This window comes from Conger conger, chromosome 3 (genome assembly GCF_963514075.1).
Source record: "Conger conger chromosome 3, fConCon1.1, whole genome shotgun sequence".
Lineage (NCBI taxonomy): Eukaryota > Metazoa > Chordata > Actinopteri > Anguilliformes > Congridae > Conger > Conger conger.
In genome coordinates this window covers 27416354-27442247 of record NC_083762.1, presented here as the reverse complement: position 1 = coordinate 27442247, position 25894 = coordinate 27416354, and the positions used below count along the sequence as shown (strand labels likewise).

The window sequence follows — 25894 nt, the reverse complement described above, 5'->3', positions numbered from 1 at the left end:
ACAATTTCATTACTGACCACAGATGCGGGCACAACCTGATTATAAATACGGCTATGCAATGATTAACTGATCGATTGCATGATTGATTGACTGATTGATTGCATGATTGATTAACTGATTGATTCACTGATTGATTTATTTCTTGTCTGTACAGAAGTGCAGGTCCATGAGGAGCCATTGAATATGGGGACCACCGCAGCAGGCATGCTGCTTGCTGTCATGGCAGTCTCACTGCACATAGCGAGCTGTCACAGGAGCCTGGTGAAGGGCTCCTCTCCTCTCAGCTTCACCCATCATCTGTACAATGCCACGATTTATGAGAACTCTGCCCCAAGGACCTACGTTGAAAGCGGCATTAAAATGGGCATTGTGGTCACGGATGACTTCTGGGACATCAAATACAAACTGGTGGCTGGGGATGAGGACAGCCTTTTCAAAACTGAGGAGGTTACAGTGGGAGATTTCTGCTTCCTAAGGATAAAAACTCGGAGCAGTAATTCGGCTCTACTGAACAGGGAAGTAAGAGATAGTTACACACTTACCATTGAGGCAAGTGAAAGTACCTATGACTACCAGGCCAGGACAAAGGTGCTGATTCAAGTGCTTGACACCAACGATCTGAAGCCACTCTTTTATCCCGCATCCTACAATGTCAACATCAAAGAGGACACTGCACTGAAAACCAGTGTGGTCCAAGTCAGTGCCACTGATGCTGACATTAGCAGCAACGCTGACTTCTATTACACATTCATGAGCAGATCGCACCCCTTTGCAGTTGATCCCTTCACAGGTACCATCACCCTCACCAAGAAGCTTGACTATAGTCGAGCACGCAGGTACGAGCTCACGGTCTTAGCTGAAGACAGGACTAAGAAAATCTCAGGAATACCAAAGTTTGGGAATGAGGCAAGAGTCATAGTAAATGTGGAGAAGGTCTCTGCCGAACCTCCAACAATCAAACCAGTCACTGTAATAACACAGAAGGAGGGCGATGATATGCTGTCTCTAAATGTTGTGGTCAAAGCTGGAGAAAAAGAAGTAGAAGCTTTGAAAATTGTTGCTGGAGATCCACAGAGGTACTTTGAAATTATTCCATCCAGTCTGGAAGGTTATAACTTTGAGGTAGTCTCCACCAAAAAGATAGACTGGTCACATAGCCCCTTTGGTTTAAATATTTCCCTTCAAGCAAAAGACAGGAGCAATCCTCCCATCCTTTCTCAGATAAAAGAGATCTATATTCCCCCTACAAAAGGCACCCTGTTGAAATTTGAGAGTGAAGTCTATCATGCTATGCTAAGTGAATTTGCTGCACCAAAGACTCACGTGGTTAGAGTAATAGCAATGCCAAATCATGCTAATGTCACATACCATATCAAAAATCGCCCCAGTAATTTCAAATTCAGGATTTACCCTAAGAGTGGTCAAGTTGTAACTACAGAACATGTGGACTTTGAGGGGAAGTCACATTACGAGTTTGATGTGGTGTTGAATCATGGAGAAGCACAAGCCCATGTGATTGTTGATATCATTGATGAGAACGACAATGCTCCCAAGTTCATCGGTCTTCCATACCAAGGTACACTTCCAGAGAATGTGGCCATAGGCACAAGCATTTTAACAGTCACTGCCACGGATCTGGACGCAGGCAATAATGGCTTTGTGACTTATGCCATCACCAATACCGGTCCCTTGCCATTTACAGTGGACCCGTTTACGGGTGTCATCTCCACATCTGAGGAGATGGACTATGAGCTCATGCAGAGGTGGTATCACCTCAGAGTCAGGGCCTCTGACAGTGGAAGCCCCTTCAGCCATGTGAGTGAATGTGCCGTGACACTCATCATGAGCAACCTTGATGATAATGTACCTCTATTTGAGAGGGTGGGGTGTAATGCCACCATCCCCCAGGACTTTTCGGTAGGAGAGAGTATTGGCGTCATGTCTGCCGTGGACCTGGATGAACTCCAGCAAGTCAGGTACAGCATCGAGTCTGGTAATGAGCGTGCCTTGTTCAACATTGACCCTGTCTCAGGGTCCATCAGGCTGGCTAAAAAGATTCCCTTGTCCCTGTCAGCTGGTGAGATGCCATCGTTTAGCCTCAAGATAACGGCCACAGATGGTATACATAGTGCTGTTCCTACTGTTGTTAGCATTGCTGTCACAGGCTCTGGCGGTGAAGCCAGCATGCAGTGTCATGAAACAGGAGTTTTCAAACAACTGACAGAAAGGCTTATTGAATCTATAAAGCCTGAAATGACCACTGAAGACGAGGACACCTTTTCAGATATCCATATCATTAACAGGCACTCTCCTAAGTTTGAGCCTGATTTGCCAAGCTCCATGGACCTCAAAGAGGACTTCCCATTGAACACCACCATCCTGAAATTCCGGGCTACAGATGCTGACACAGGCTTCAACGGCAAACTTGTGTATGCCATTTCCAGTGGGAGTGAAGATTCATGTTTTACCATCGACATGGATACGGGAGAGCTTAAGCTTACTTGCACATTAGATAGAGAAACAAAGGCATTCTATATTCTGAACATTACTGTTTATGATGTAGGGGTCCCACAGACATCTGCATGGAAGTTTTTGGCTGTAAATATATTAGATGCCAATGACAATCCACCTGTTTTTGATCAGTGCATGTATGTTCTGAGCATACCTGAGAACACAGAAGTGGACAAGAGCATTTTTAAAGTGCATGCTGTCGATTATGATTTGGATGATAGTGGAAGCATTAAGTATTCCCTTCTAACTTCAACTGAAACATTCAAGATCGAAGAGCTAACCGGAATACTGAAGGTGGCTGGGCGACTGGATAGAGAAACAAATCAAAGGCATGATTTAAAGATTGAGGCAAGAGATCAGGCTGAAGTAGAACCTCAGCTTCTCTCCATAGTTGATGTGGTGGTGATCTTAGAGGACATTAATGATAGTCCTCCAAAATTTGTGCCAAAGGTCTTCAAAATTCAAGTACTGGAAGATGTACCTTTAGGGACAGTTCTTTTATGGGTAGAGAGCTATGACTTAGATCTTGGGACTGGAGGAGAAATTAGCTATAACCTGAAGAACACTGAGAATGGGGCTTTTTTCCTCGACACATCAACAGGCTGCTTGACACTTCAGAAAGAACTAGACTTTGAGAGGAAGCAGTTTTATAATCTAACTGTTCGGGCAGTGGACCATGGACAGCCACGATCCTTGTCTTCCTCCTGCTTCATAGAGGTTGAGGTGCTGGACGTCAATGAAAATCTGAACACCCCAGCCTTCTCCTCATTCGTCTACAAGGTAGCAGTGATGGAGGATGCAAAAGTGGGAACCTCAGTGGTCACCTTAACTGCAGTTGACAGGGACCTGGGTAAAGATGGAGTTGTGAGATATCATATCCACGGTGGAACTGGCTTAGGAGTGTTCACCATTGATGAAGAAACAGGTAAATCTTAACTGACGTTGCACATAAAATCTAGGGAATCACCAATGTGAAGTAATGTGTAAATAGAGGGTAAACCATCCCCTAAGTACTAGTAATAAGCTCAAAGTAGTGGCCCAGGGGCCCAGATTCTGACGATTCTCCAAGAAGTAAGACTAGTGATCACTGTAAAATATTTTTTTTAATTTCACTTGATTGTTGAAATGAATAGTCCCACTGTATGTATGTTGAACTGTTTCAAAAACTCACTGGCAAGAGAATTCTCTGATAGTATACAGTGTATGTACAGTATATACCATGCGCCTCTTTCATATCAACCCATAGATACTTGTTCAAGCTTGAAAAGGTGTGATCAGTTCATGCGAAGGCAGAGACATACAGTAATGCACATACTGTATGTTCAAATGTATCTATTTTGATTTGGTAGAGTAACTATTTTCATCACTATGACATTTAAAAATGTGTGTGCTATGTTTACATTTAGTACAAATAACCTGTTCACATGATCTAAACAATATGTTGTGCTATATGCTTTCCTAGGAGTTATTCGGACTGCTGAAACTTTGGACAGGGAAGCTATTCCACACTACTGGATCACAGTTTATGCCACAGATCTAGGGACTGTACCCCTTGTGTCCTGGACAGAGGTGTTTGTTGAAGTGATGGACATAAATGACAACCCCCCTGAGCTCTCCAAGCCTATCTACTTTGGCTCAGTGCTGGAAAATTCACCGAAGGGCAAATCTGTGCTCAAAGTGGCAGCCACAGATGTCGACTTAGACTCAGAGGAAAAACTCACCTTCCAGATTGTGGACTCACAACGCCTCTTTTCCATCAACACCAAGACAGGTAAATGACTCCCTGCTTGCTTGTACTTATTCAATACGTAATCTGCACTGTGATAGAATTGGAGGGATGCATGCATAGGTGATACGTAGTGCCCCGTGTCCCTTCTCCCCCACGTGAGGCTACAGAAGATAAACAACGCAAACTAGATGCTTTTACATACTGACTTCAACAACTAAATGTGAACACAGCACTATACATTTAATATTACTATGAAAGCTGTTACCAACCAGAAGGTTAGATTCTATTATATACTGTTAATTCAACAAAGATATCAGCTTCATCAGGCTACTCGCTAAAAAAGAAAAACAAACAGAAAAACACTCCAGCAGCCTTTGAGCATGACAAATGTGTGCAGCGAATGTATTCCAAACACTATTCATTAAATGATCTGTGATACTTTATTTGAAAGCAGTAGCCTATTCTCTTCTGTTCTGATATGCCAAGTCTGCTGGGAAACGTAAGCATTTGGTTGTGCAATATCAAGTATTCTGTTTATAATATGATGATGCAGAATGATGCAGCTAACCTTGATGCAGGCTAGTTTTGGCGGTGAAATGTAAATGTCTGCTAGTTGGGATTTCTAACGACAGAGGAAGCAGCCAAAGCAGTGAGATACAGTGTAGCATATCAGTGAAACACAAAAATGGATCTGAATTTGAAGTCATTGACATTTTTGCATTGCACAATGATGCTGTTCGAGTGAGTAGACAGTACGAATTTCAAAAGGGATTTTTAGGGGGATTGGCCGCTGTGGGTATAAACAATTGTGTATTACATGCGCATGGTAAACCCTGAACAAGAAATTTATATTAAGGATTATGTCAGGACCACTGTCAGGATAGCAGAATCCCTCCCCCCATTTCGCCGACTAAAAACACACCTTTTCAAATTCTACCTTAGTCTGCCCTCCTGATTTCCCCCGCCCCCCTTTCTGATATCCCTATCCCTCTTGTCTAACCCCCCCCCCCCCCCCAAAAAAAATAAAAATAAAAAAATAAAAAGAAATAATATTTGCACTTACATGTATGATGACTATATGTTTAGAACAGCACTTCCTATGTATTTTCCTAGCTATGTATGTGATGCTTTGACTTGTGGAAGAACATATGCACTTGTAAGTCGCTTTGGATTAAAAGCGTCTGCCAAATGACTAAAATGTAAATGTAAAATGTAAATGTCAAGTAATCCAGATGCACTGTTTCTAATGACTTACCAGGGATAAGTGGTATGTACTAACTCAGTGCATACTTACCCGATATATGTATGTACTGAGTTAGTTGAAGATGTACTGTAGGTGATAGTCATACCTCTGCAAACACACATTCTGATATATAATAATTTTGTTAATTTATCAAGATACAATGCACATAGTGTATCCAGTTTCCCTATCTAGGTAACGGGATAAATTAATTAATTGCAATCGTATGATGAAGTTGACAGAGACTTTAGGGTTGGGATGAATAATTGTGGACATTGTAGTTATAGAAATGATAGGTTTATAACTCTGCAGCGATAACACCCATCATATTTAAAGTTTATCACTGAGAAATTGATTAAGCCATGTATTTCAAGAAAATAGTTCTACAACATTTGTTTTCATAATCTTTATAAAATTAGGTTGTTGTGGTTGCAGAAATCAAAGTGATGCTGGGTATCTCACTTGACAGTTATAGCTAGTAAAATATTAGGCAATTTGTGTTTCTCTGGATTAATTTTACTGTTGAGCGGAGTGAATCCAAAACTTTATTTTGTATCAAGAGTTTTGTATCTTTAACAAAGGAAATTTTTTTTTAAATACAACAATTTTCTCAAATATTAGTGTGTGCAATTATTAATTAATTTTTCACCACTTACTTTAAAACTTAACAATAAACAATTGTTTAACAAATAATGAATATAAAATAACATATTATACTTCGAAAATAACAATTTTCGCATTTCAAAATATTCAGTGGCCAATATAGCTACCCTTCTTTTCAATAACTGTCATGAGCCTCCCATCCATAGAATCTGTCAGTTTCTTCATTGATTTGGGTGTAAATCTGGTGAAGAAGGGGACCAAGTCATTATTTGGTCATTTATGGCTAGCAGTGGAGTACTTGGACACATATGATGGAGCATTGTCCTGCATAAAGATTGTGGTCTTCTTGAATGCTGCAGACCTCTTCTTGTACCTTCACACATAGGACACATAGGATGGAACATTGTCCTGCATAAAGATCATGGTCTTCTTGAATGCTGCGCACCTCTTCTTGTACCTTCTACCAGAAACTGACAGTTGTACTGGGAGTTGATTTTCTGTCCATCTGTAACCCGAAAAGAGCTAGCTCACCGATGACAGTAGCCCACACATTACCCCTCCCCCATCTTGCTTCTGCCTGACTCGACCTGGTGCCCATTAGTGATCCAGCCATGGGCACTCCCACCTGGAACATTTGGAATTTTTCAACCTTTGAAAAATTAGTCTTAAGGTATTTCTTGGCCCAATCTTGATGCTTCAACTTGTGCATTCTTGACGCTACAGCATTCTTATTCAGGATGTGTTTCAGCGTTCTTGCCTTTGCAATGCCTCTGAGCACTCAACACCTTGTACTTCAGGAGACTCACTGGAGGGTTCGAAAGGGTTCCCAGTGGCTTTACGTTTAATTATTTGCAAGTCTTTGACAGTTAATTTGCACATTTTTTTCAGAACATGTTTTTTACGACCCTGCTGAATATTATTAACAAAGCATTTGATTTGCCGGTGCTCACACCTCAATAGTTTTCCAATCTCAAGAGTATTGAATCCTTCTGATTTTTCTTTTTCTATTTTTACATTTCACATTTCACTTCTTTTTTTTCATTTTTTTTTCAGTGTCACTTAGATCTCTTTTTTGGCCCATTTTACCGGTCAAATAAAAAAGCTGCCTAAGTTTTTAAATATATCACTGGAAAATTACTCTTCCCAGTAAATATTGGTTGATATGGTTTGGAGTTGGAAAAATGTACTTGGAAATATATAATCAGAATACCGACTTACCGTATGTTGCATATGTAACAGCTGTTGATTTTTCATTAACATACCACATATGCTGAAATGTCTTTCTAAATCAATATCGTTGTCATAGTAGGGGCAAAGCCACCCAACAAGACAGATCTAAGCTTCTAATATCCTATCAGTCAAATTTAACAGACTTTAAACATCTAATCATGCATACTGGAGCCATTGGACATGACGCAGCTTGGTCTTTGAAGTGGTGGTGAATTAGAACAGCATTAACCTGCATCACAAGCTTGAACTTGTTCATCCCCAACTTCTAATCTTTGGGCTGCTTCAGCAGCCCCACCCCAGGCCAACACTTATGGATTACAGAGAGAAAGGATTCCAGTAACGCTTAGAGGGCACAACACAAAAGCTATTGGTTCCAGAGAACATTCACAGAAATAACAATTGGCTAAAGAGGGAAAAGGCCACACACAACACAAGGAGTTTAACAAAATTTCCAAATGTTGGCCAATGTGGTGATTCTGCGAGATTCAGAAGATAATGTGAAATGCTGCCATTGTTGTTTTGTTAGTTTTATAGACAGTGACTGTATGTCATGTCTTCTCTTGTCAAGAGTGAAACACATTTATCCAAACTCATGCTTTATTCTTACTATATCTTATTACATTTTTTGTGATGCATTCACGCATTTCCTCTCAGTTGAATTTTTAAATTCATGGGTTTCTTAAGAATTTGCCCTAACACTGTATACTAGGGTAATTTAAGATTTAGGTAATTTAATTTCTGGCTGTGAAATACTCGATAATGATACATAATAGATAATACTGTTGTTTATGTCTACTCAGGTTCAATTTCTAAATTATTAACTTGAGATGTGTGAGAGGGAAAAAAGATTTTCAGAGAGACTAGATATCAAACTTTATTTCAAAAACAGTCTGGAAAAATATCAACTCAAAGCTCCTCACAAATAAAACCTGAAGAATGCGAGCCTTAATGTTAAATTTCTTCAGGGTGAAAAATCCTGGGTTATTTCTCTCCCTCTCTGAGCTTCAGGGGTAATGACTCACTGAGTGAGAAGGACATGAGTCTGACTCAAGCACAGCGGTAAACCCACTGCATAGCAGGAACAGACAAAGAACCAAATGATCATTTACATAACTGTTGAAGCGTTACCCTAGATAGATACACTGTATTTACATATTAATGGGAAAGTTAGAGGATATGTCTGAACAAGGGGAATTTATGACTTGGTCTGTGGATGTAAGTGACAGTACATCTACAAACAGTGAACTGTCATATAGAGAAATGTGTGCTGGAAGCTATGGCTCAAAGCAGTGAAGCATATGTTTGTAGAAGAAAAACAGCTGTCCATAGGTTGTAAATAAATGTCCCTACTGTGTTCTTAGCCAGTGGCTAATGAGAAAAACACACTTTCTAATGGGGCCACTGAAATAATCCCCTGCCAAGTGGGAAAATACACAGGATGATTTGTTTGGAGTGTCATAAAGGCTAAATTACCCCGTGAGATTGAGTTGTCCCCCTCTCCAACTGCATTCTCTCGCTCAAGTGTTTATTGACCTGGTGGTAAACTAACCTTTCACCTCTATATCCTTTCCCTTAGAAGAGGTGGCAGCAGTATTTTCACACCTATAACCAAAACCACCGCCAAACCTGTTCTGCGAAACAATGTGTGTTTGGTGCAATGTCTGCCTTTCATCCAGAGGAATACTTGTGCTGTGCGCTTATAAAGAGGAGGAGCATTAGCACCTGAAAAGGAGCTAAAAGCGTATGAGTCAGGAAGGAGTCATGAGCTCGGCTGAATCATTTGTCCCTCTATAAGCTTCTGGTTTCTTAATTCCCTGTGAAAATTTAGAACGACACTGATTATTGACTTTGGTGTTTGGCTTAGAATACAGTTGTAAGGAGCTCTGTGAAAACGGCAAGGCTCCTAATGGTTTAATACTTCGCAAGAACCATGAAGTTAGATAAACACTTAAAATGAAAACTGTTCTGCCTAGAGGAGAGAGTGAAGTGGGCAGACAGGTGGATCCTCCAGCCCACAGAGTCTCGTCAGTGATCACCCTCCCTTTCCTGTTTTTGTTTATTTAGGTGTCATCACCACTCAGGCTGTCCTGGACCGTGAACAGAAAGCAGAACACATCATTGAGGTGATGAAAGAAGATTTTTTTCTATTTTACAGCTATGCTGAGAAGTTTCACCAAACACAAGCTGAAACACAAGTTAACATCTTCTTAACTGCCACAGGACTGCCCGTCAACACTATAACAGAAAAATGTACAGTATGTGACCTTAAATTGCCAGGATCAGCAAGAGGCTTGCTCTTTCTGCTTTAGTAATAATATATTCGGCCATCTGAAGAATGTAAAGAAGAAAGTTGCTTTCATAAGGATTTTAGGCCTCTGACAGTGATCAATACTCTCACAAATCCGCCGCCTCTGGCCATGTCTCTGTAGGCTTCTGGGTGCAAACACCATTTACTTTACAACACCTGTGAGAGAGAACACCTGCGAGAATTCCCCTTGAATATTAGGTTACAGATTAAGCCATTTTCATGGAGCTTTGAAGCACCGGAAAAGTCCTACAACCCCTCTGTTCATTCTATTCTGTTCTATTCTTTGCCGGTAATACAGGTCTTTAGATAAAGAATGCATTCCACTGTGGCTACTGTAGCTGTGATGAAACTGTTGTTTCCCTGCTGGGGTATAAATAACTGTTAAATGTCTGCATTTATCCTATCTATAGACCAGAGCTGGGGAACCCTGTTCGTAAAGTGCCATATCTGTTTCTGGATTTTCTGATTTACTATTAAATCTATTAATGTAATCAGGCATTTTTGCCTACATCTATAAGGCAGCTGAAGACTGGGACTTGAATGAAACCTTTCACTACAATGTTACATAAAGGAAAAACCCTTATGTTTGCAGCTAAAGAGCATGTGTTTATGGCAGAAATAAACACATGCAAACACATTCCTACATAAAATGGGCTTGTTACAGCAAGGTGCTGTAATGTACTTACCTGTAAATATATTTCTCACATGAATACATTCAGAATTGGAATTATGTATAAAAGAACCTGACTGAATCACTCAATGCAGAGAACAGTAATAGACTTTGTTTTAATCCTGTAAACAAACAGGCAGACACTAGAAATGTGAATCGAAAGCGCAAATTACACAGCTGAGATATGAGCTAGGATGTCTCTTTACATCTGAAAAGTGTTTGGCCGTTCTGAAAATAACCCAGACAAATAACTGCAGCTGCTTTCCGCTCTCAGGTGATTGTGTCTGACAATGGCGCCCCGGCCTTGCGCTCCACTGGCACCGTGGTCATCCACGTGCAGGACGAGAATGACAACAGCCCCCAGTTCAACCACAAACTCTTCCAGGTGAAGCTGCCAGAGAGGCAGGGTGTGGCTGAGCCACAGGAAGTGTACAGGATGGTTGTCCGGGATGACGACGAGGGGCCAAATGCCGAGGTCACATTCAGCTTGGAGACTGATTTGGAGCACAAGTTCGATATCCATCCCACAACTGGCGTGGTGTCCTCTATGGGTGACTTCGGGCATGGAAACTACACTATCCTCACGGTACAACACCTCGCTCGCCTTAAATTGTTTACTTCCTGTTTCAACCAAATCCAGGATTTGACCAAAATGCTGCCCATTATTACTTTTGGGATTTTTCTTATTGTTGTTATTCTGTCTCCATTGCATAATGGCTGTATAAGGTGTATCTAATCCCATTCTACTGCAAGGACAAAATTTACTTACTGTATGTTGAATTTATTTGCATATCAGTTCTTATACAAATGTTCTCTCTTATGTACATGCATTTATTTGTTCATTTATTTGTTTGTTTGTTTATTTATTTGGCTACCATGTTTAGTTGTTTCATATATGATTATACTGTATATGAACTGGGCATACACAAATCAAAGAACCAAGTAAATGAAGGGGAAAGTAAGTTACATTATTGACTTTTAATGCAATTTACTTTAGACTTTTGGTATTTACACACACATGCATATGTGGGATCATTAATGGATCTAGCTTTGCCCATTGATATTTATGATCGCTGTTCTTATAATTCAATCTCAGGTCAAAGCGACAGATCATGGAAGCCCTGCGAGGAGGTCCACAGCCCGCCTTGATATCGAGTGGATTCCAAAGCCGACACCCTCCTCTGAACCGCTGGCCTTTGACGAGCCGCACTTTAACTTTGCTGTCATGGAGATGGACCCTGTCAATCATATGGTGGGGATAATCAGCACTGACAGAATTGGCAGCCTCCTCTGGTTTGACATCATAGGTGAGGAAAGTTTTGTGTCTCCTGATGTACTTTACAGTACTTTACTTGGCATTACTGAGAGAATAATAATAATAAGAATAATGATGAAGTAGAAGAAGAAGAAGAAGGGGAAGAAGAAGTTGCATAAAAAACATAGAAAGTGTGACCAACCACCATGTTACTACTTTAATTTCCATTAATTAAAAGATTAGTTCCAGGATAACTGTCTTGCTCAATGCTGCCTCGGCCTGGGGAGAGCACAATCGGGCTTCCTCTGATGACAGGCCAGAGCTCTGTGAGCCTGGAGGAGATGACAGTCATCAGTCTCCTGGCATGGAACAAACCACCCATGCGTTTCCTTTCAAATAGTGAAACACTGCATTTTATAATGTAATAGTTTGGAGCAGATCCTGGTGTGACTAAGTTAAGAAATGTTTAAATATTGCATAATAGCATATTGCTAGCACCAACATTTTCCAAAAAAAAAAAATTATCTTACAAAACTAATCATAATCAAATTGTATTATGAATTGGGAAAATAATGTCATAAAATAATCTGTTGACAAATAATGCTCAGAAGCATCTCAGAACTCCTGCTCTGGTGAGATAGAAAGAAAGCCTCTTTAAAATAATGAAGCCATTGAGCCTCCAAGAGGCAGATTTCTTCATAAACACCATCTGGGGAAACAAGCATGATTCCGCCCCCACTGGTTGCCACGTCTGTTCTAGGCACTGCTTGCCAAATGTTTCCCCTTAAACAATGGCATCTACCCGTGGAGCGAATCCTCGCCAGGGGACCCCCTCGTGTGACCTTGCACTGTTTGTTAATCCACGTGGGGCTACTGATGAAGATGGATGCCTTGTTGGCTTTGTGGTGGCTATTGGACAACATGGGGCCAGGCACCCCACAAGAACTCTTATGATGTAACAGAAGGGGGGGGGGGGGGCAAGGTCCCTTGGAGAGATTATGTCACATCGTAGTCAAAGCACTGATACCATCATTTTGCAGCTGACAACTCCAGCAGGTGCCTTGCCACTCAAGCGTTCAGCCAAATCCCGCAGGTTAAGAATCATGGGGGATCTGTGCAGGGGTGATTATAAACTATGTCAGGAACATTGTTAAAATGTAATTCATTTCAAAGTCTGTATTTTCAGGACGGTGGACAGAGATGAATAGATATAGTGCAGTGAGCAGTGTTTTCAGCTTTTTAAAGTAAATGTGTCATAAACTGGGAAAGTTACATATGGTTCTTGCTTTGTGTAAATCGTGATTTGCAAAGACTGAAACATACAGTATCTCTGATCTCACGGATAAGCACATGCACTCTTTGTATGTTGGCATCTACATGTACATTTGACCGATCAGGGCGGGGAGTGTGGTTTTTGCTGTCCTTGGGCCAAAAGAATAAGTTAAAAATAGGTAGACGCAGAAGTCCAAAGGTATGGTTTCCAGGCTCCCAAGAGGGCATTGGGCTTAAGGACCATCTGTATCCTGCAGGTGGTGATGACGAGCTGGATTTTGACATGGAGAAGGACACTGGTACTATCATGATCGCCAGGCGCTTGGACGCAGGGAAACGGTCCAACTACAACCTGACAGTGCGGGTGACAGATGGGTCCCAGATCATAACCACTCAGGTTAGAGCCCCGCTCATCCCACACACTCTGTGCCCAAACAATGCCGATTACACAACATTCAAGCGCACCAATTCAAGCATCAAAGCAATGCAATTACCTGCGAACAATGTAGCCCTAAAAAGACATCCATCATATCATCAAATTGCACTTTGGAATCGCAAATCAGAATTGTAATTGCAATCCGTAACAGTTTTTATCTTTCCGCTTGGCCAGGAGTTTTTCCAGCACCTGCCTTCCTGTTATTAAAGTGTGAATCAAACCACCGAATATTTGGGGTAGTTCAATAGCGGGGTTACTTCACTGAGTAATAACGTGTATTTCATTGAACAGGCTTATATACGTGTGGTGGACATGAATGGGTACCGGCCCGTGTTCCTGAAGAGCCAGTATGAGGTGGTGGTCCCTGAGGACACCGCGCCCTGGAAAGAGATCCTGCAGATCAGTGCGCAAGACAGAGACATCAATAGCAGGCTTCTTTACACCATTCACAGCGGCATCCATCCAGAGAGCGTCAGCCACTTTCAGTTGGACCCCAACAGTGGAATTCTTGTCATAAAAGAAAAACTGGACTTTGAGACCTTACCTGTGCACACCCTTGTTTTGATGGTAAGATGGCCACTCTATTTTCATCTCACCTTTTAATATGTCTGCTTCAGTCTACTATCATATCTTTAAATCAGGTAGCTCCAGGCTGACACTGTTGACCCAGAACATAAATAAAGTTGAGTGATGTTGCAAAGAGTTTAAGCATGGTAGCAGGTGATTTATTGACAGCTGAAGTTAAGTGCAAGTGCCGACAAAAATATTCAGATGTTGCTGGTTTGTTCATTTTTCATTGTTCACCAAATGAGAAACAAAATACCCAGATCAAATGCACCTCTGCAAATGTAGCCATCATAATTTGAAGTGTCACAAAAAATCTAATTGAAAATGCAATAAAATGAATCACAGCACCCTTTCATTGCTCTCAGGTTCGAGATCAAGAAATCCCCATGAAGAGGAACTTTGTAAAGGCTGTGGTCCATGTGGAGGACTGCAATGACCATTCTCCAGTCTTCATGAGCTCACATTATGAGGCTAATGTGCTAAACCTGGAAGCCATTGGGACAGAGGTGCTGCAAACTAGGGCTCTGGACAAAGACACAGGCAGCAACTCTGAGATTATCTACTCATTTCACTCAGGTATAGATTCACTGTTTGTTTGCCGTGCCAGTCATGTGTGCAGCTGCATAATAAAGTAAAGATACTTATGGACATATTTTAGTTAGATACAGGAAAATGCAAGGTTTTGACATAAAATGACTTACTTTATTCATCGCTCTTTTTTCTATTTCTTCAGGAAACACCGATGGTGCATTCAGCATTGATCCCCAAACTGGACATATAAAGGTGGCTAAGCCCTTAGATACCCTACCACACCAACAATACCATTTAACTGTGAAGGCTACTGATCAGGGCTTCCCCCAGCGCAGTGACTTAAGCCCTGTCAACATCCATGTTAAACTCTCTGACAAAACACCACCCAAGTTCTCCTCAGATGAATACTTCACCGAGATCAGCGAATCTACCCCTCAAGGTTCTCCCTTTTTCACGGTCACAGCTTCTAGCCCCTCCGCTGTGCACTACAAGATCAAAGGCGGGGACCCCAATGGAACTTTCCACATCAACTACTTCTCTGGGGTCCTCTCAATTCAAAGAGCACTCAATTTTGAGGAGTGCTTCTCCTACCAGTTGCAAGTAAGAGCTTCCAGTCTAGCAGGGAGCTACTCAGATGCAGTGGTGTACATCTATGTCATTGATGAGAACGACAACGCTCCGGTTTTTCTTCAGGAGGAGTTTGTGGGGCAGATCAGTGAGTCAGCACATATAAATACCATGGTGATGGGACAGAACAACACGCCTCTGGTGATACTTGCAACTGATGCAGATAAGGATGCCAACGCCCTGCTAGTTTTTCAAATCCTGGAACCTGAAGGGGAGAAATTCTTCAAAATTGATCCAAGCATGGGGACACTCTCCTTAATAGCTCCCATTGACTTTGAATTGACTCCAGAGATTCACTTCAGTGTTCAGGTCCGTGACTCTGGGGAGCCTTCTCTTTATGCAACCAAACCAGCTAAAGTAACTGTCTATATCCTGGATTTCAACGACTGTATTCCCAAGTTCACAGCACCAGTGTATGAAACTTCTATCATGTTGCCTGCTTTCCATGGCATGGAAGTTATTCAAGTGACCGCAAACGATGCAGATTCAGATGTGTTATACAGCATTCATGAGGGCAATTTTAATAATGCTTTTAGTGTCCATCCTACCACTGGCAGTATATCTGTGGACAACGTCTCTAGCCTCAAACTAAATCATACACTGTTCATCAAGGCCTCTGATGGTTTATTCAAAGATACAGCCATTGTTAAAATAAACATCACCAACATCACAATGACTAGTCTTAGATTTGAGCAAAAGTTCTATGCAGCCACTGTGATGGAGAACACAACATCTAGCAAAACCTTAGCTGTCGTAAGAGCCTCAGGGAGCTATCTGAATGAGCCTCTATTCTACACAGTTCTAAACCCAGGAGGGTTATTTTCAGTGATACAGACATCTGGTGTTCTTGAAACCACTGGTGTACCTTTTGATCGGGAGACACAAGATGAGTATGATGTGATAGTACAAGTAAGGGACTTTCGTAGTCCTGCCCGAATAGCTTTAGCCCATGTAAAGGTGTATGTCAATGATGCCAACGATAATGCACCTGAATTCCTGAATTTGCCTCACTCCATTATGATTTCTGAGGATGCTGAGCCAGGAGATGTACTCCTTCAGGTGACAGCAACAGATAAAGATCTTGGTGAAAACGGATCCATCACTTATCTGCTAGAAGATGACTTTGACCTCTTTAGGATAGATCCTTATCTTGGTGACGTGTCACTTCAAAGGCCCCTCGACTTTGAATCAAAGAATAGGTATGTTCTCAGTGTGTTAGCTGAGGATGAGGGCATGCCTAGTTTAGCATCCATAGCCGATTTGCACATTGAAGTGAGGAACAGGTCAAACCCAGTATTTCAAAGCATGTACTACCCTTTGAGGGTTCCTGAAAACATTTCTCCGTTCACTACCATCTTGCATGTACAAGCCAGGAATCCTGAGGGCTATCGTTTGATCTACAACCTTATTGAAGAAAATGCCTCAAGAGCCTTTCACATTGACTTCAAAACAGGGGTCTTGAGTGTCACAGATAACTTGGATTATGAGGCCCAATCTAAGCATGTTCTGACAGTCAGAGCCACTGACTCTGTGATAGGAGCCTTCTCCGATGCCACAGTTGAGATTGAAGTTGAAGATATTAATGACAATGCCCCAGAATTTCTGCAACTGACTTACACAGCACATTTGTTAGAGAGATCACCAACTGGCACTTCAGTGTTACAGGTCTTGGCTGTGGATAAAGACTCTGGAAGAAATAAAGATATAACTTACCAAATAACTGGGACTGGAAAAAATGAAACTGATTTCTTCGAGATTAATCCACAGAGCGGTCTTCTAGTAACAACACAAGAACTGGACTATGAAGACAGACAACAGTACCGCCTGATAGTTAAAGCTATAGATAATGGTGTATCTCCTATGAGCAGTCAGGCTTTCATCACTGTGAATGTCACTGATGTCAATGACAACCCTCCTAAGTTCAACAAGGACGAATACCATGCTTCTCTCAATGAAATGGCCACATGTGGTCATATTGTCATTCGAATCCAAGCATCAGATCCAGACAGTGGGGACCTCAACAATCTAGACTACACAATAATCTCTGGAAATGAAGACAGGCATTTTGCCATAAACAGGTCCTCCGGTATAATTTCCTTCTCTAATGTCTGCAAGAAAAGCCTTGATCCTTTTTACAACCTTACAGTGGCTGTGTCAGATGGTATTTTTCAAAAGACGGCTCCAGTCAATATTGACATGATGAACAGCAACAAGCACAATCCCCACTTTGACCAAAGTATCTATGAGGCTGAACTGGTAGAGAATGCTGAGGCTGGAACCCGTGTGATCAGATTGGCTGCAATAGACCCTGACGATGGTCCATACGGCAGTGTGGACTACACAATCATTAACAAGCTTGCAGATGAAAAATTCTCCATAGACAATGAGGGCCAAATTGTGACATCTCAGCCCCTTGATAGGGAAAACCCAACCCAAAGAGTAATTGCCATTAAGGTTATGGCAAAAGATGGTGGAGGCAGAGTTGGTTTTTGCACTGTAAAAATAATCCTCACTGATGAAAATGATAATGCTCCTCAGTTCAAAGCATCTGAGTACCAGGTTTCCATTCAGTCCAGTGTAAACAAAGGCTCCCCTGTCATCCAGATAATGGCTTATGATGCAGATGATGGCAAAAATGCGGATGTCACCTATACTGTTGATGAGGCAGAGGAGGTGATGGAGGAGGTCATTGAAATCAACCCCTTCACCGGTGTCGTCAGTACCAAGGAGAGTCTGGTTGGAATGGAAAACAAAATTTTTAATTTCAAAATCAAGGCTCGAGATGGAGGCACCCCGTTCTACAACTCCACTGTTCCTGTGCAAGTCAAGGTGGTTTCACCTGAACTGCCTCTGCCAAGATTCTCAGAGCCTCTATATACCTTCTCTGCGGTAGAGGACCTTCCTTTGGGCTCAGAAATAGGAGTGGTCAAGGCCGATGCAGACACACCAATCATATACAGTTTGGTAGATGGTAACACTGTGGAGAGCAATAAGGAGCAAGTATTTGGCGTGGACAAAGACAGTGGGGCTCTCTTTGTCCAGAAAGGCATAGACTACGAGAAGACAAAGTGGTACCAGATTGATGTCATGGCAAACTGCAACCGCAATGGCACCGATGTGGCCTCACTGGTATCTGTGAGCATCCAAGTCCAAGATGTGAATGACAACCAGCCCGTGTTTGAGGCCAACCCTTACCAGGCATTCCTGGCCGAGAACATGCCTCCAGGGACAACTGTCATCCAGGTAACAGCAAATGATCCAGACTTGGAAACCAATGGGGAGGTCACTTACAGGGTGGAGCCTGACCCGGATGATGTCAGCGAGGTGTTCACCATTGACAGCGAGAGTGGCTGGATCACCACTCTAAAAGAGACAGACTGTGAGACAAACAGACTCTACCGTTTCCATGTTGTGGCTACTGACCACGGGGGAAAGGTCAAGCTCTCGTCCTCCGTCCTGGTGGAGGTGTTTGTGACAGATGAGAATGACAACTCTCCGCAGTTTACAGAAGAGGTGTATCAGGGCTCTGTCATTGAGAATAGCAGGCCTGGTGAAGCCATTGTCACAGTGAGCGTAACGGATGCTGATGTATCAAAGGAGAACAGGCAGTTCACCTGTTACATTACAGGTGAGCATCTAAACATCTAAAAACAGGGAGGTAGCAATCAGGCTTTTTTCTTCAATTGCATTTCAGTTTACCATGTAATATAAAGTTATTCAAGGTTATTTATTGCAGTTATCTGCTCCAAAGATCATTTGTACATTCACTAAGAAATAAAGACTAATATTTTCTGAATTAATATCATATTTCATGGACTAAAAGAAAGGTATGTGCTAAAGACTATTAGTGACAGAGTCATTACCGTGTATCTAGACTTGACTAATCTCTTCAAAAATGTATAGATGGAGACCCCCAGGACCAGTTTTCCATTGTTCAAGTGGGAGAGGAATGGAAGGTGACCCTGAAGAGCTCTCTAGACAGAGAAGCCAAAGAGAGATATGGCCTGAAGATAATTGCAACCGACGGAAGATTTCAAGCCTCTGCCACAGTAGATGTCCATGTTCTTGACATTAATGATAACAGTCCACTGTGTGAACAGGTAAGATCGATGTACACATCCACAAGAATCCCCACTATGTGCAATAAGCACATCAGCACAAGCTGATACACATTCCTGGTTTTTGATTAACGAGGGCAGAGTGAATCATAATAACATGCATATTTTCAGTCATCTACAACGCTAACCTACGTGACTGATTTGAATAATGATTTGAAAGACAAAGCAAGGTGTTTGATTGAGGCATATATAACGCTCTTGAAATGATGGAATTGTATTAATAGACACATGCTTGTGTATGATAAACATTCGTAATTAAGATTTCTTATTTTATTATTATTCAACCCCACACAAAGGAGGGAACCTTTGTTTATGCAATTTTACATATACCTATGTACAGACTGTATTACAGTGGTTGCTACCCGCCATTGGTGACCTCCTACTCACCACCATCCCCCACCACCCAGTGTCAATAGATGGGCCTGACACAGACCCACACAATACAAATATTGTAATATGTGGATTGTGTGTTCAAAGGCATGATGCCCAGTTAAGTACATATTTCTATGTGAGGTGGTCAGAGAAATGTATTGTAACAGATGTATTACTGTTTATCTCTCCAGTTGCTTTACACAGAGGTCATCATGGAGAACTCTCCCCCAGGAATATTCATCTTGAAGGTTTCAGCCACAGACCCTGATATTGGCACTAACGGCCAGGTCTCATTCACCCTTCATGGTCCCAATGCAGACAAGTTTCATCTTGACCCACAGACAGGTAACTCTCAACTTTCTTCTGGGTGGAGTAAGTGGAGGGGTTATGGGGGTAAGTGCAGACCATTATTTGTTTTGAGGGCGAGATAGAATCTCCAGTCCTGTAAACACATAACACACAAGGAATGTATCCTGTTGAGAAAGGCCTTGACTCTCCATGCATGTCTCTTCATTCTTTCCTGTCATAGAGATTTCCTTCCTCATCAGTCATACTTGTTATTATTTATCATATCTGAACCATCCATCATGGTTCGTTGTTGTTGGTCATGCCTGATATGGGCTACGACATTACCCACATGGGACTGGTGGCACTGAGCATGCATTAATGGTGCCAGTGAGATTATCACAACGTTAGTCACCAAGGGGGTCCATGTTGTACTGTTGTTGTTCTGTGCATGCGGTGCACTAGTGGTTAATGAAGGGTGCCTGATGGAGGTATGGAGGGGGATGGGTCTGGGATGCCAGGATTCACTGTTCAATGCCTTCTGGAGGTGTCATGGGCCTAACTCAACGAAACACCGGTGAAGGAAGGTGCCCACTTGACAGCCTCTGCGAAATGCTCGCATTAGCACCCTTTTGTTTGCTGCCTGGTTATTTGGTTGGTATGAACCATGCTAGTATAGGAACATCTGAGCTGGGCTGGGCCTTTATGCACAGCCCCCTAATTATAAGCACAAGGAAAATAACATCATATCCTGTGTAATGTAAAATGGCTTCGCATATCGTATTGCCCTGTCTGTAAATTGGGGCTTTATGTTCTTATCTGCAGTAGTTTCAGAGATGACTAATGTTATAATGTGATTGCATGTTCAAAGGAAATTCTGTATTTATATACTATTTCCTCAAATAAAAAGGTCAGAATGGGTGTTAGTGATGGCTGATGAATGGTTTTATCTCATGCTAATGAATGGTCAGTGGTGAGCACCATATGCATTTTAAGTCACAGTTGCACAGTTGTCTTTTTTTATTAAGAATGACTAATTTAGAGTTAGCCTGCAGATTCCTGCATGTTGACGTCCTGCCTTCCTTTAAACTTGTCCCAATCAGAGAAATGCACTGGTTGCACAACCACTGAGCTTCAGTGACTTGTTTAAACTTGTGACTCCTGCAGAAATACTCATGATTGCGAGAAAACAGCAGATTCATTATTACAACTAAATCTCACTACTCATTTTGTGTGTGTTTGTGTGTGTGTGTGTGTGTGTGTGTGTGTGTGTGTGCTTGCTACAGGAGAGCTGTTTACCCTGTCTGTGGTGGACCGTGAACGGGAGATAGAGTATGACCTGGTAGCCAAAGCCACTGATGGTGGAGGTCGCTCCTGCCAGGCTGATGTACTTCTGATGATCCAAGACATGAATGACAACCCACCAAGATTCCCCACCAACCATTATGATGTGACCGTTTTTGACAACACCACCGTGAGGACTCCCATTGCTGTAATTTATGCCAAAGACCCAGATACTGGTATGTTACCATTTACTTGTGACTTGGTCATCTCCAGTCAGTGGTCAGCATAAATGTGTGCACATAACAAAACCTGAACAGAGTTGAGTAAAACCATACAGACAACACACTGCAGCAACTTTTTTGGACTCAGATATCCAAATCGGTTGAATAACACGTACTTATGACCACAAGCACCACTGAACAAAAGATTGGTGGCAAGCACTAATCAACTGAAGAATGCTGTCATTGAAAAAACACAATCCCTGCTGTCTGCTGGCTCATATGTTCTTTTAGTAAATGTTAATGCGTAGGTGCTGTGTATTTGATCTCGGATATAGAGGAGGGAGGTATTAGGGAGGAACGTAGCCGCTCGTCTGGATTTGCTTGAACTTGTTTCTGCTTTCTTCCTCTTCACTTATTTGTTTTCCTCCCAGTCTGCAGATTTCTTACCTTTCTTAACTATTTTAAGTGACTGCATCAGTATTTGCCTATGCTGTGTTCATTATCTAAAAAAAATTGAATGCCTTTCTCTACATTTATAGCAGCAAACATCAATTAGCTAAAAGTAGACCTGTCTGATTTTATTTTTACAAATATATTAATCACATTAATATTTGTACAGGAATGTGTGTGTGTGTGTGTGTTCATATGCGCACATGCATTCTTCAATTTGTTGTACATAATAGTTTACTCAATAAAATTGTATATTAATTAACTAAATTATTTAACTTCTTTGTGTTACTCTGTTGGTTCCAATGGAGTAACACAAAAGAAAAGCAACATTAAATGTCTTTTTACTATGATGTTTAAACATATTTTTCTGCGCCACAGGTATAAACTCAGAGGTAGTGTATTCCCTGCTGGGTTCTGACAGCAGTTACTTCTCCTTGGATGAGTTCTCTGGGATCCTGCGCTTGGAGCGGTCTCTGTCCGATGAGCCCCAGTCCAAGTTCGAGCTGAAGGTCCAAGCCACGGACCGGGGGCTCCCTCACCGACGCTCCTCCATTGCCACGGTGACCGTGTCTGTGGTGGACCTCAAGGACTACCAGCCAGTCTTCCTGAGTAACGAATACACCGCCCAGATCCCAGAGTCCATCGCCGTCGGAACTGAAATCCTGAGTGTGTCTGCCCTGGCCAAAGACGCAACGGACAACGTGCCGATTACCTATGACATCGTCTCTGGCAATGAGCATGGAAAGTTTGAAATTGATTCCGAAACCGGTAAGGTCAAAGCAAAGCTTTATTTGTGATTTATGTTTGAATGCTTTCTTTAAAATCACCAGTACTGCCTCTGCTGCCTTGTTGAATTATGAAAATAAGAAGGATACAATTATTTTGTCAAGCGTATTTTCTTGCAAGCTTTTCTGAAATTCTGAAACAAGACATTCAGACAGACTTGTAACGAATTATCATTCTGAAAATTTAATTGCCATTTTATGCATGCCAAAAGATGATTTAACTTTTGCTTAAGAAATCTCATGCTGAAACAAATAATGTCAAAATAATTATTATGCTTACAATAGCATATGGGCTATTACATTTTTGTTCATTGGTATGATAGTTAATTTGAGAGATTGTTCTGTAATTTGGTAATGTTCTGAAGAACCTGACCACATCTTTTTTTCCAAGGATTCAATTCAAGCCTGATCTCTGTTTCCTTGCTATTACTATGACTTCTTCTGTGTAAGGACATAAGTGTGTTTAATGACTCATGCACTTGTGCAGACATGTCTGTAAACCAGCCGCCCTCATGTTGATCTTTGGTTTCACTGCTCAATACAGCTCCCAGAGAATTATCTGTGAAACCCCCCTTCCAACCCACCCCCATTGCTCAACAGGAGTTTCACATTGGATAGAGGCAATTTATTTATAAGCTGGCAAACAATTTTCTTCACAATGGTTGTGTTTCCTCAATAATTAGGGGCTTGTGGAGGAAATCAATTGATGATCTATGCAATGTGCTGCCATGTGGTGCACTCAGCATACAGCCCAATTGTTTGTGCCAAAGGCTTTAAAAAAAAAAATCCATTCAGACTACTTACATTACCACGGAGAAAACCAGCACTTCAGAATACTTCTGTGTGCGTTCTATTGTAATTGCATTATTTGTAATTTTTCTTGATTTATTGGCTGTTTTACAATTACAAACATACAAAACAACGATAGCAAGTCAGAAGATTTCCATGGGTGAATGAAGTGACCATTTTGGTTATCTACAGTATGTGATGTATTTTACTGTCTCAAACTACAACTTGTTTGTAGACACAGACCTGCCAATGCTTCATGTTTTTTCTTGTCATACTATGAAGTACCATTTTGATTTCTGTTTCTGTCTAATCGATCTGGCCAAGTTTGTATAGGTCACTGATTTTCTCACCACACAGATACACAAACAAAATACAGTCCATTACAAATTTTTATTGCAACCTGAAGTAGATTTTATCCTGGTATTCCTTGTTTCATATAATAATTATAGAATTAACACACTGGTCTTGTCCCTCTTTCTCCCAGTAGATGTCACAATTTTACATATTTTCCCTGTGCAAGGGAGTAGGATAGGCCTGTCTGGAGTCTCTAACAGTGGTACAGGCATTATAAAGTACTTTGCAAAAAGCCTTTTACAATTAATATACAAGTTGGCAGAAGCGAACCTAATATCTTAATGCTACAACATTAAACGTAACACACTTCTTCACATTTTAAAGAAGAGATTTTTTAGATTTTTTACAGTTTTTTTATAATAAAAAGGATAAAGGCCCTTTGCAAAAGCTTTGGAACCCTGTCAGTTAGTACTTTGTAACTTGGGCAATTATAACAGCTATAACACTTCCTGTAGCCAGTCTTTCAATTTTTGCTTTTGGAATTTTTCCCCATTCTTCCTGGTAGAACACCTCTTGCTCAAAAATATTCTTCGGCCCCCTTGCATGTTCAGCACGTTTGAGAGGTCTCAACAGATTTTCAGTTTGGGGACTGTGGTGGCCATTCTAAAACCTTCATCGGTCTTTCCTGGAGGTACTTCATGGTTAATTTTGAGATATGCTTTGGATCATTGTCTTGCTGGATAACCCAACCTCTCTTCAACTTCAATGTCATACAACCACAAAGTATAATGGATCCACCTCCGTGCTTCACAGTTGGCAAGGTGTTCTTCTTGTAAATATACCTTCTTTGGTGGTGGCCAAAAAGCTCAATTACGTCAGTCCAAAGCACATTGTTCTAAAAGGCTTCAGGCTTCTCAATGTTTTCTTTGGCATACTTCAGACACTTAATTTTGTGTTGAAGTTGTTCTTTCTGGCAACTCTGCCATGTATATCTTTGTTGCTTAAAGTACATTGAATTGTTGTCCTGCGAACAACTGGATCTGTGTTTGCTCCTCTTTTTTGCCGCTCTTTTGCAGTGATGTGTGGGTTCTTCTGAGCATTTCTCACCAGTGTTGCTGATTGTGTGATCATGACACTCACAGTTATTATTGAATACATTTTGCCAGACCTTGCATCATTAACTTCAGTTGTTAATGTTATCTCATAAAAAATGCACAATTCAAACTAGTAGTGATTGAATCTTTGAGTTTAGCAGGTCTAACAGAGGATTATGAAGGGGCTAAAAGTGTCATCTTTTTTGTCATCCAATTAAGAAAGCCAATTTGAATTGGCCTCTTCAATGGAAATCAAACTTCAACAGAATATTTATCAGGGGGATAAGATAATCAGCTTTTTTGGCATTCACGTGAGTATGTGTGTGAGAAAGCTTGGACATTGCATGGAAGACACTTTTCCTGACAGAATTGGAAGAAGAATCAGGCGGCCATAGTCTGCGATGAGAGGGGAGGGGGGACTCTCTGGGAAAAGTATTTAATTCAGAGACTGTCTGAAAACAGTCATCCTCCCCCAAGCGGTTCTGTACCTGTTGAAGCCTAGGGCAGTGTGTGGAATTGAGGAATGCGGTTAGAGTTGTTTATGTGCCATCCTGTTTTATTGAAGTGTGCAAAAGAGACTGGCAGGCAGCCTGGGAACCTGCATATGTTCCTGCACATTGAGTTTTCTCAGTAACCAATGGGGGAAAATGACAAACTGTTCCTACATTTTCCTCTGCTTAACCAGGCCCATATCAGTTCAGTCGTTTTATGCCGCAGGTGGGGAACTCGCTTACGAAACGCTTGACGCATGAAACCCAGGCCTCCCATAAGTTGAAAGAGATGCCGGTTTCATGATTTTGTACCAGTATCGAGAGTGAATACTGCAATGCCAGCTGCCTTTTATCCTGTTGAGTTACAATTGTCTTTTGGGTTTCGCTCTCAGCTATCTTTGCCCGCACTTGGTTTGCTTTATGTACTGATTGAAAAACTAATAGTTGAGAAACTAACAGTTCAGCTGGGGGAAAAAGTACCAAGTGTGTTCTCTCTGATCATTCCTGTGCATCGGTAGAGTTTAAAATCATGTGTGAGGATCAAAGGTATAATCATGGTTTATATTATCGTCATTGCCTGTGTAATGTCGTAACTGCAATTACCAACGCATGGGTTTGAATTTGCTTGACAAAGCTCTGATTGTATCAAGAGGCGGAGACTGTTTGCTTTGGCTTAGGTGCCAACCAAAACGTGTATGCATCTCATCCCACCAGCTTATGGAAAGGCTTACA

General features: G+C 41.5%; 1 protein-coding gene across 2 annotated transcripts in view; it reads left to right on the top strand.

Annotated features, from left to right (window-relative positions):
* Positions 1-204: 204 nt before the first annotated feature.
* fat2 (FAT atypical cadherin 2) overlaps positions 205-25894 on the top strand; it is a 41817-nt gene continuing 16127 nt past the window's right edge. For both annotated transcript variants that reach the window (XM_061235781.1, XM_061235782.1), the window contains exons 1-13: positions 205-3436; positions 3974-4282; positions 9378-9436; positions 10566-10877; positions 11388-11598; positions 13076-13215; positions 13546-13821; positions 14187-14397; positions 14555-18607; positions 18883-19079; positions 19661-19814; positions 21041-21274; positions 22088-22477. In XM_061235781.1, the coding sequence (XP_061091765.1) occupies positions 205-3436; positions 3974-4282; positions 9378-9436; positions 10566-10877; positions 11388-11598; positions 13076-13215; positions 13546-13821; positions 14187-14397; positions 14555-18607; positions 18883-19079; positions 19661-19814; positions 21041-21274; positions 22088-22477 (9778 nt within the window). The remainder of the gene's footprint in view (positions 3437-3973; positions 4283-9377; positions 9437-10565; positions 10878-11387; positions 11599-13075; positions 13216-13545; positions 13822-14186; positions 14398-14554; positions 18608-18882; positions 19080-19660; positions 19815-21040; positions 21275-22087; positions 22478-25894) is intronic.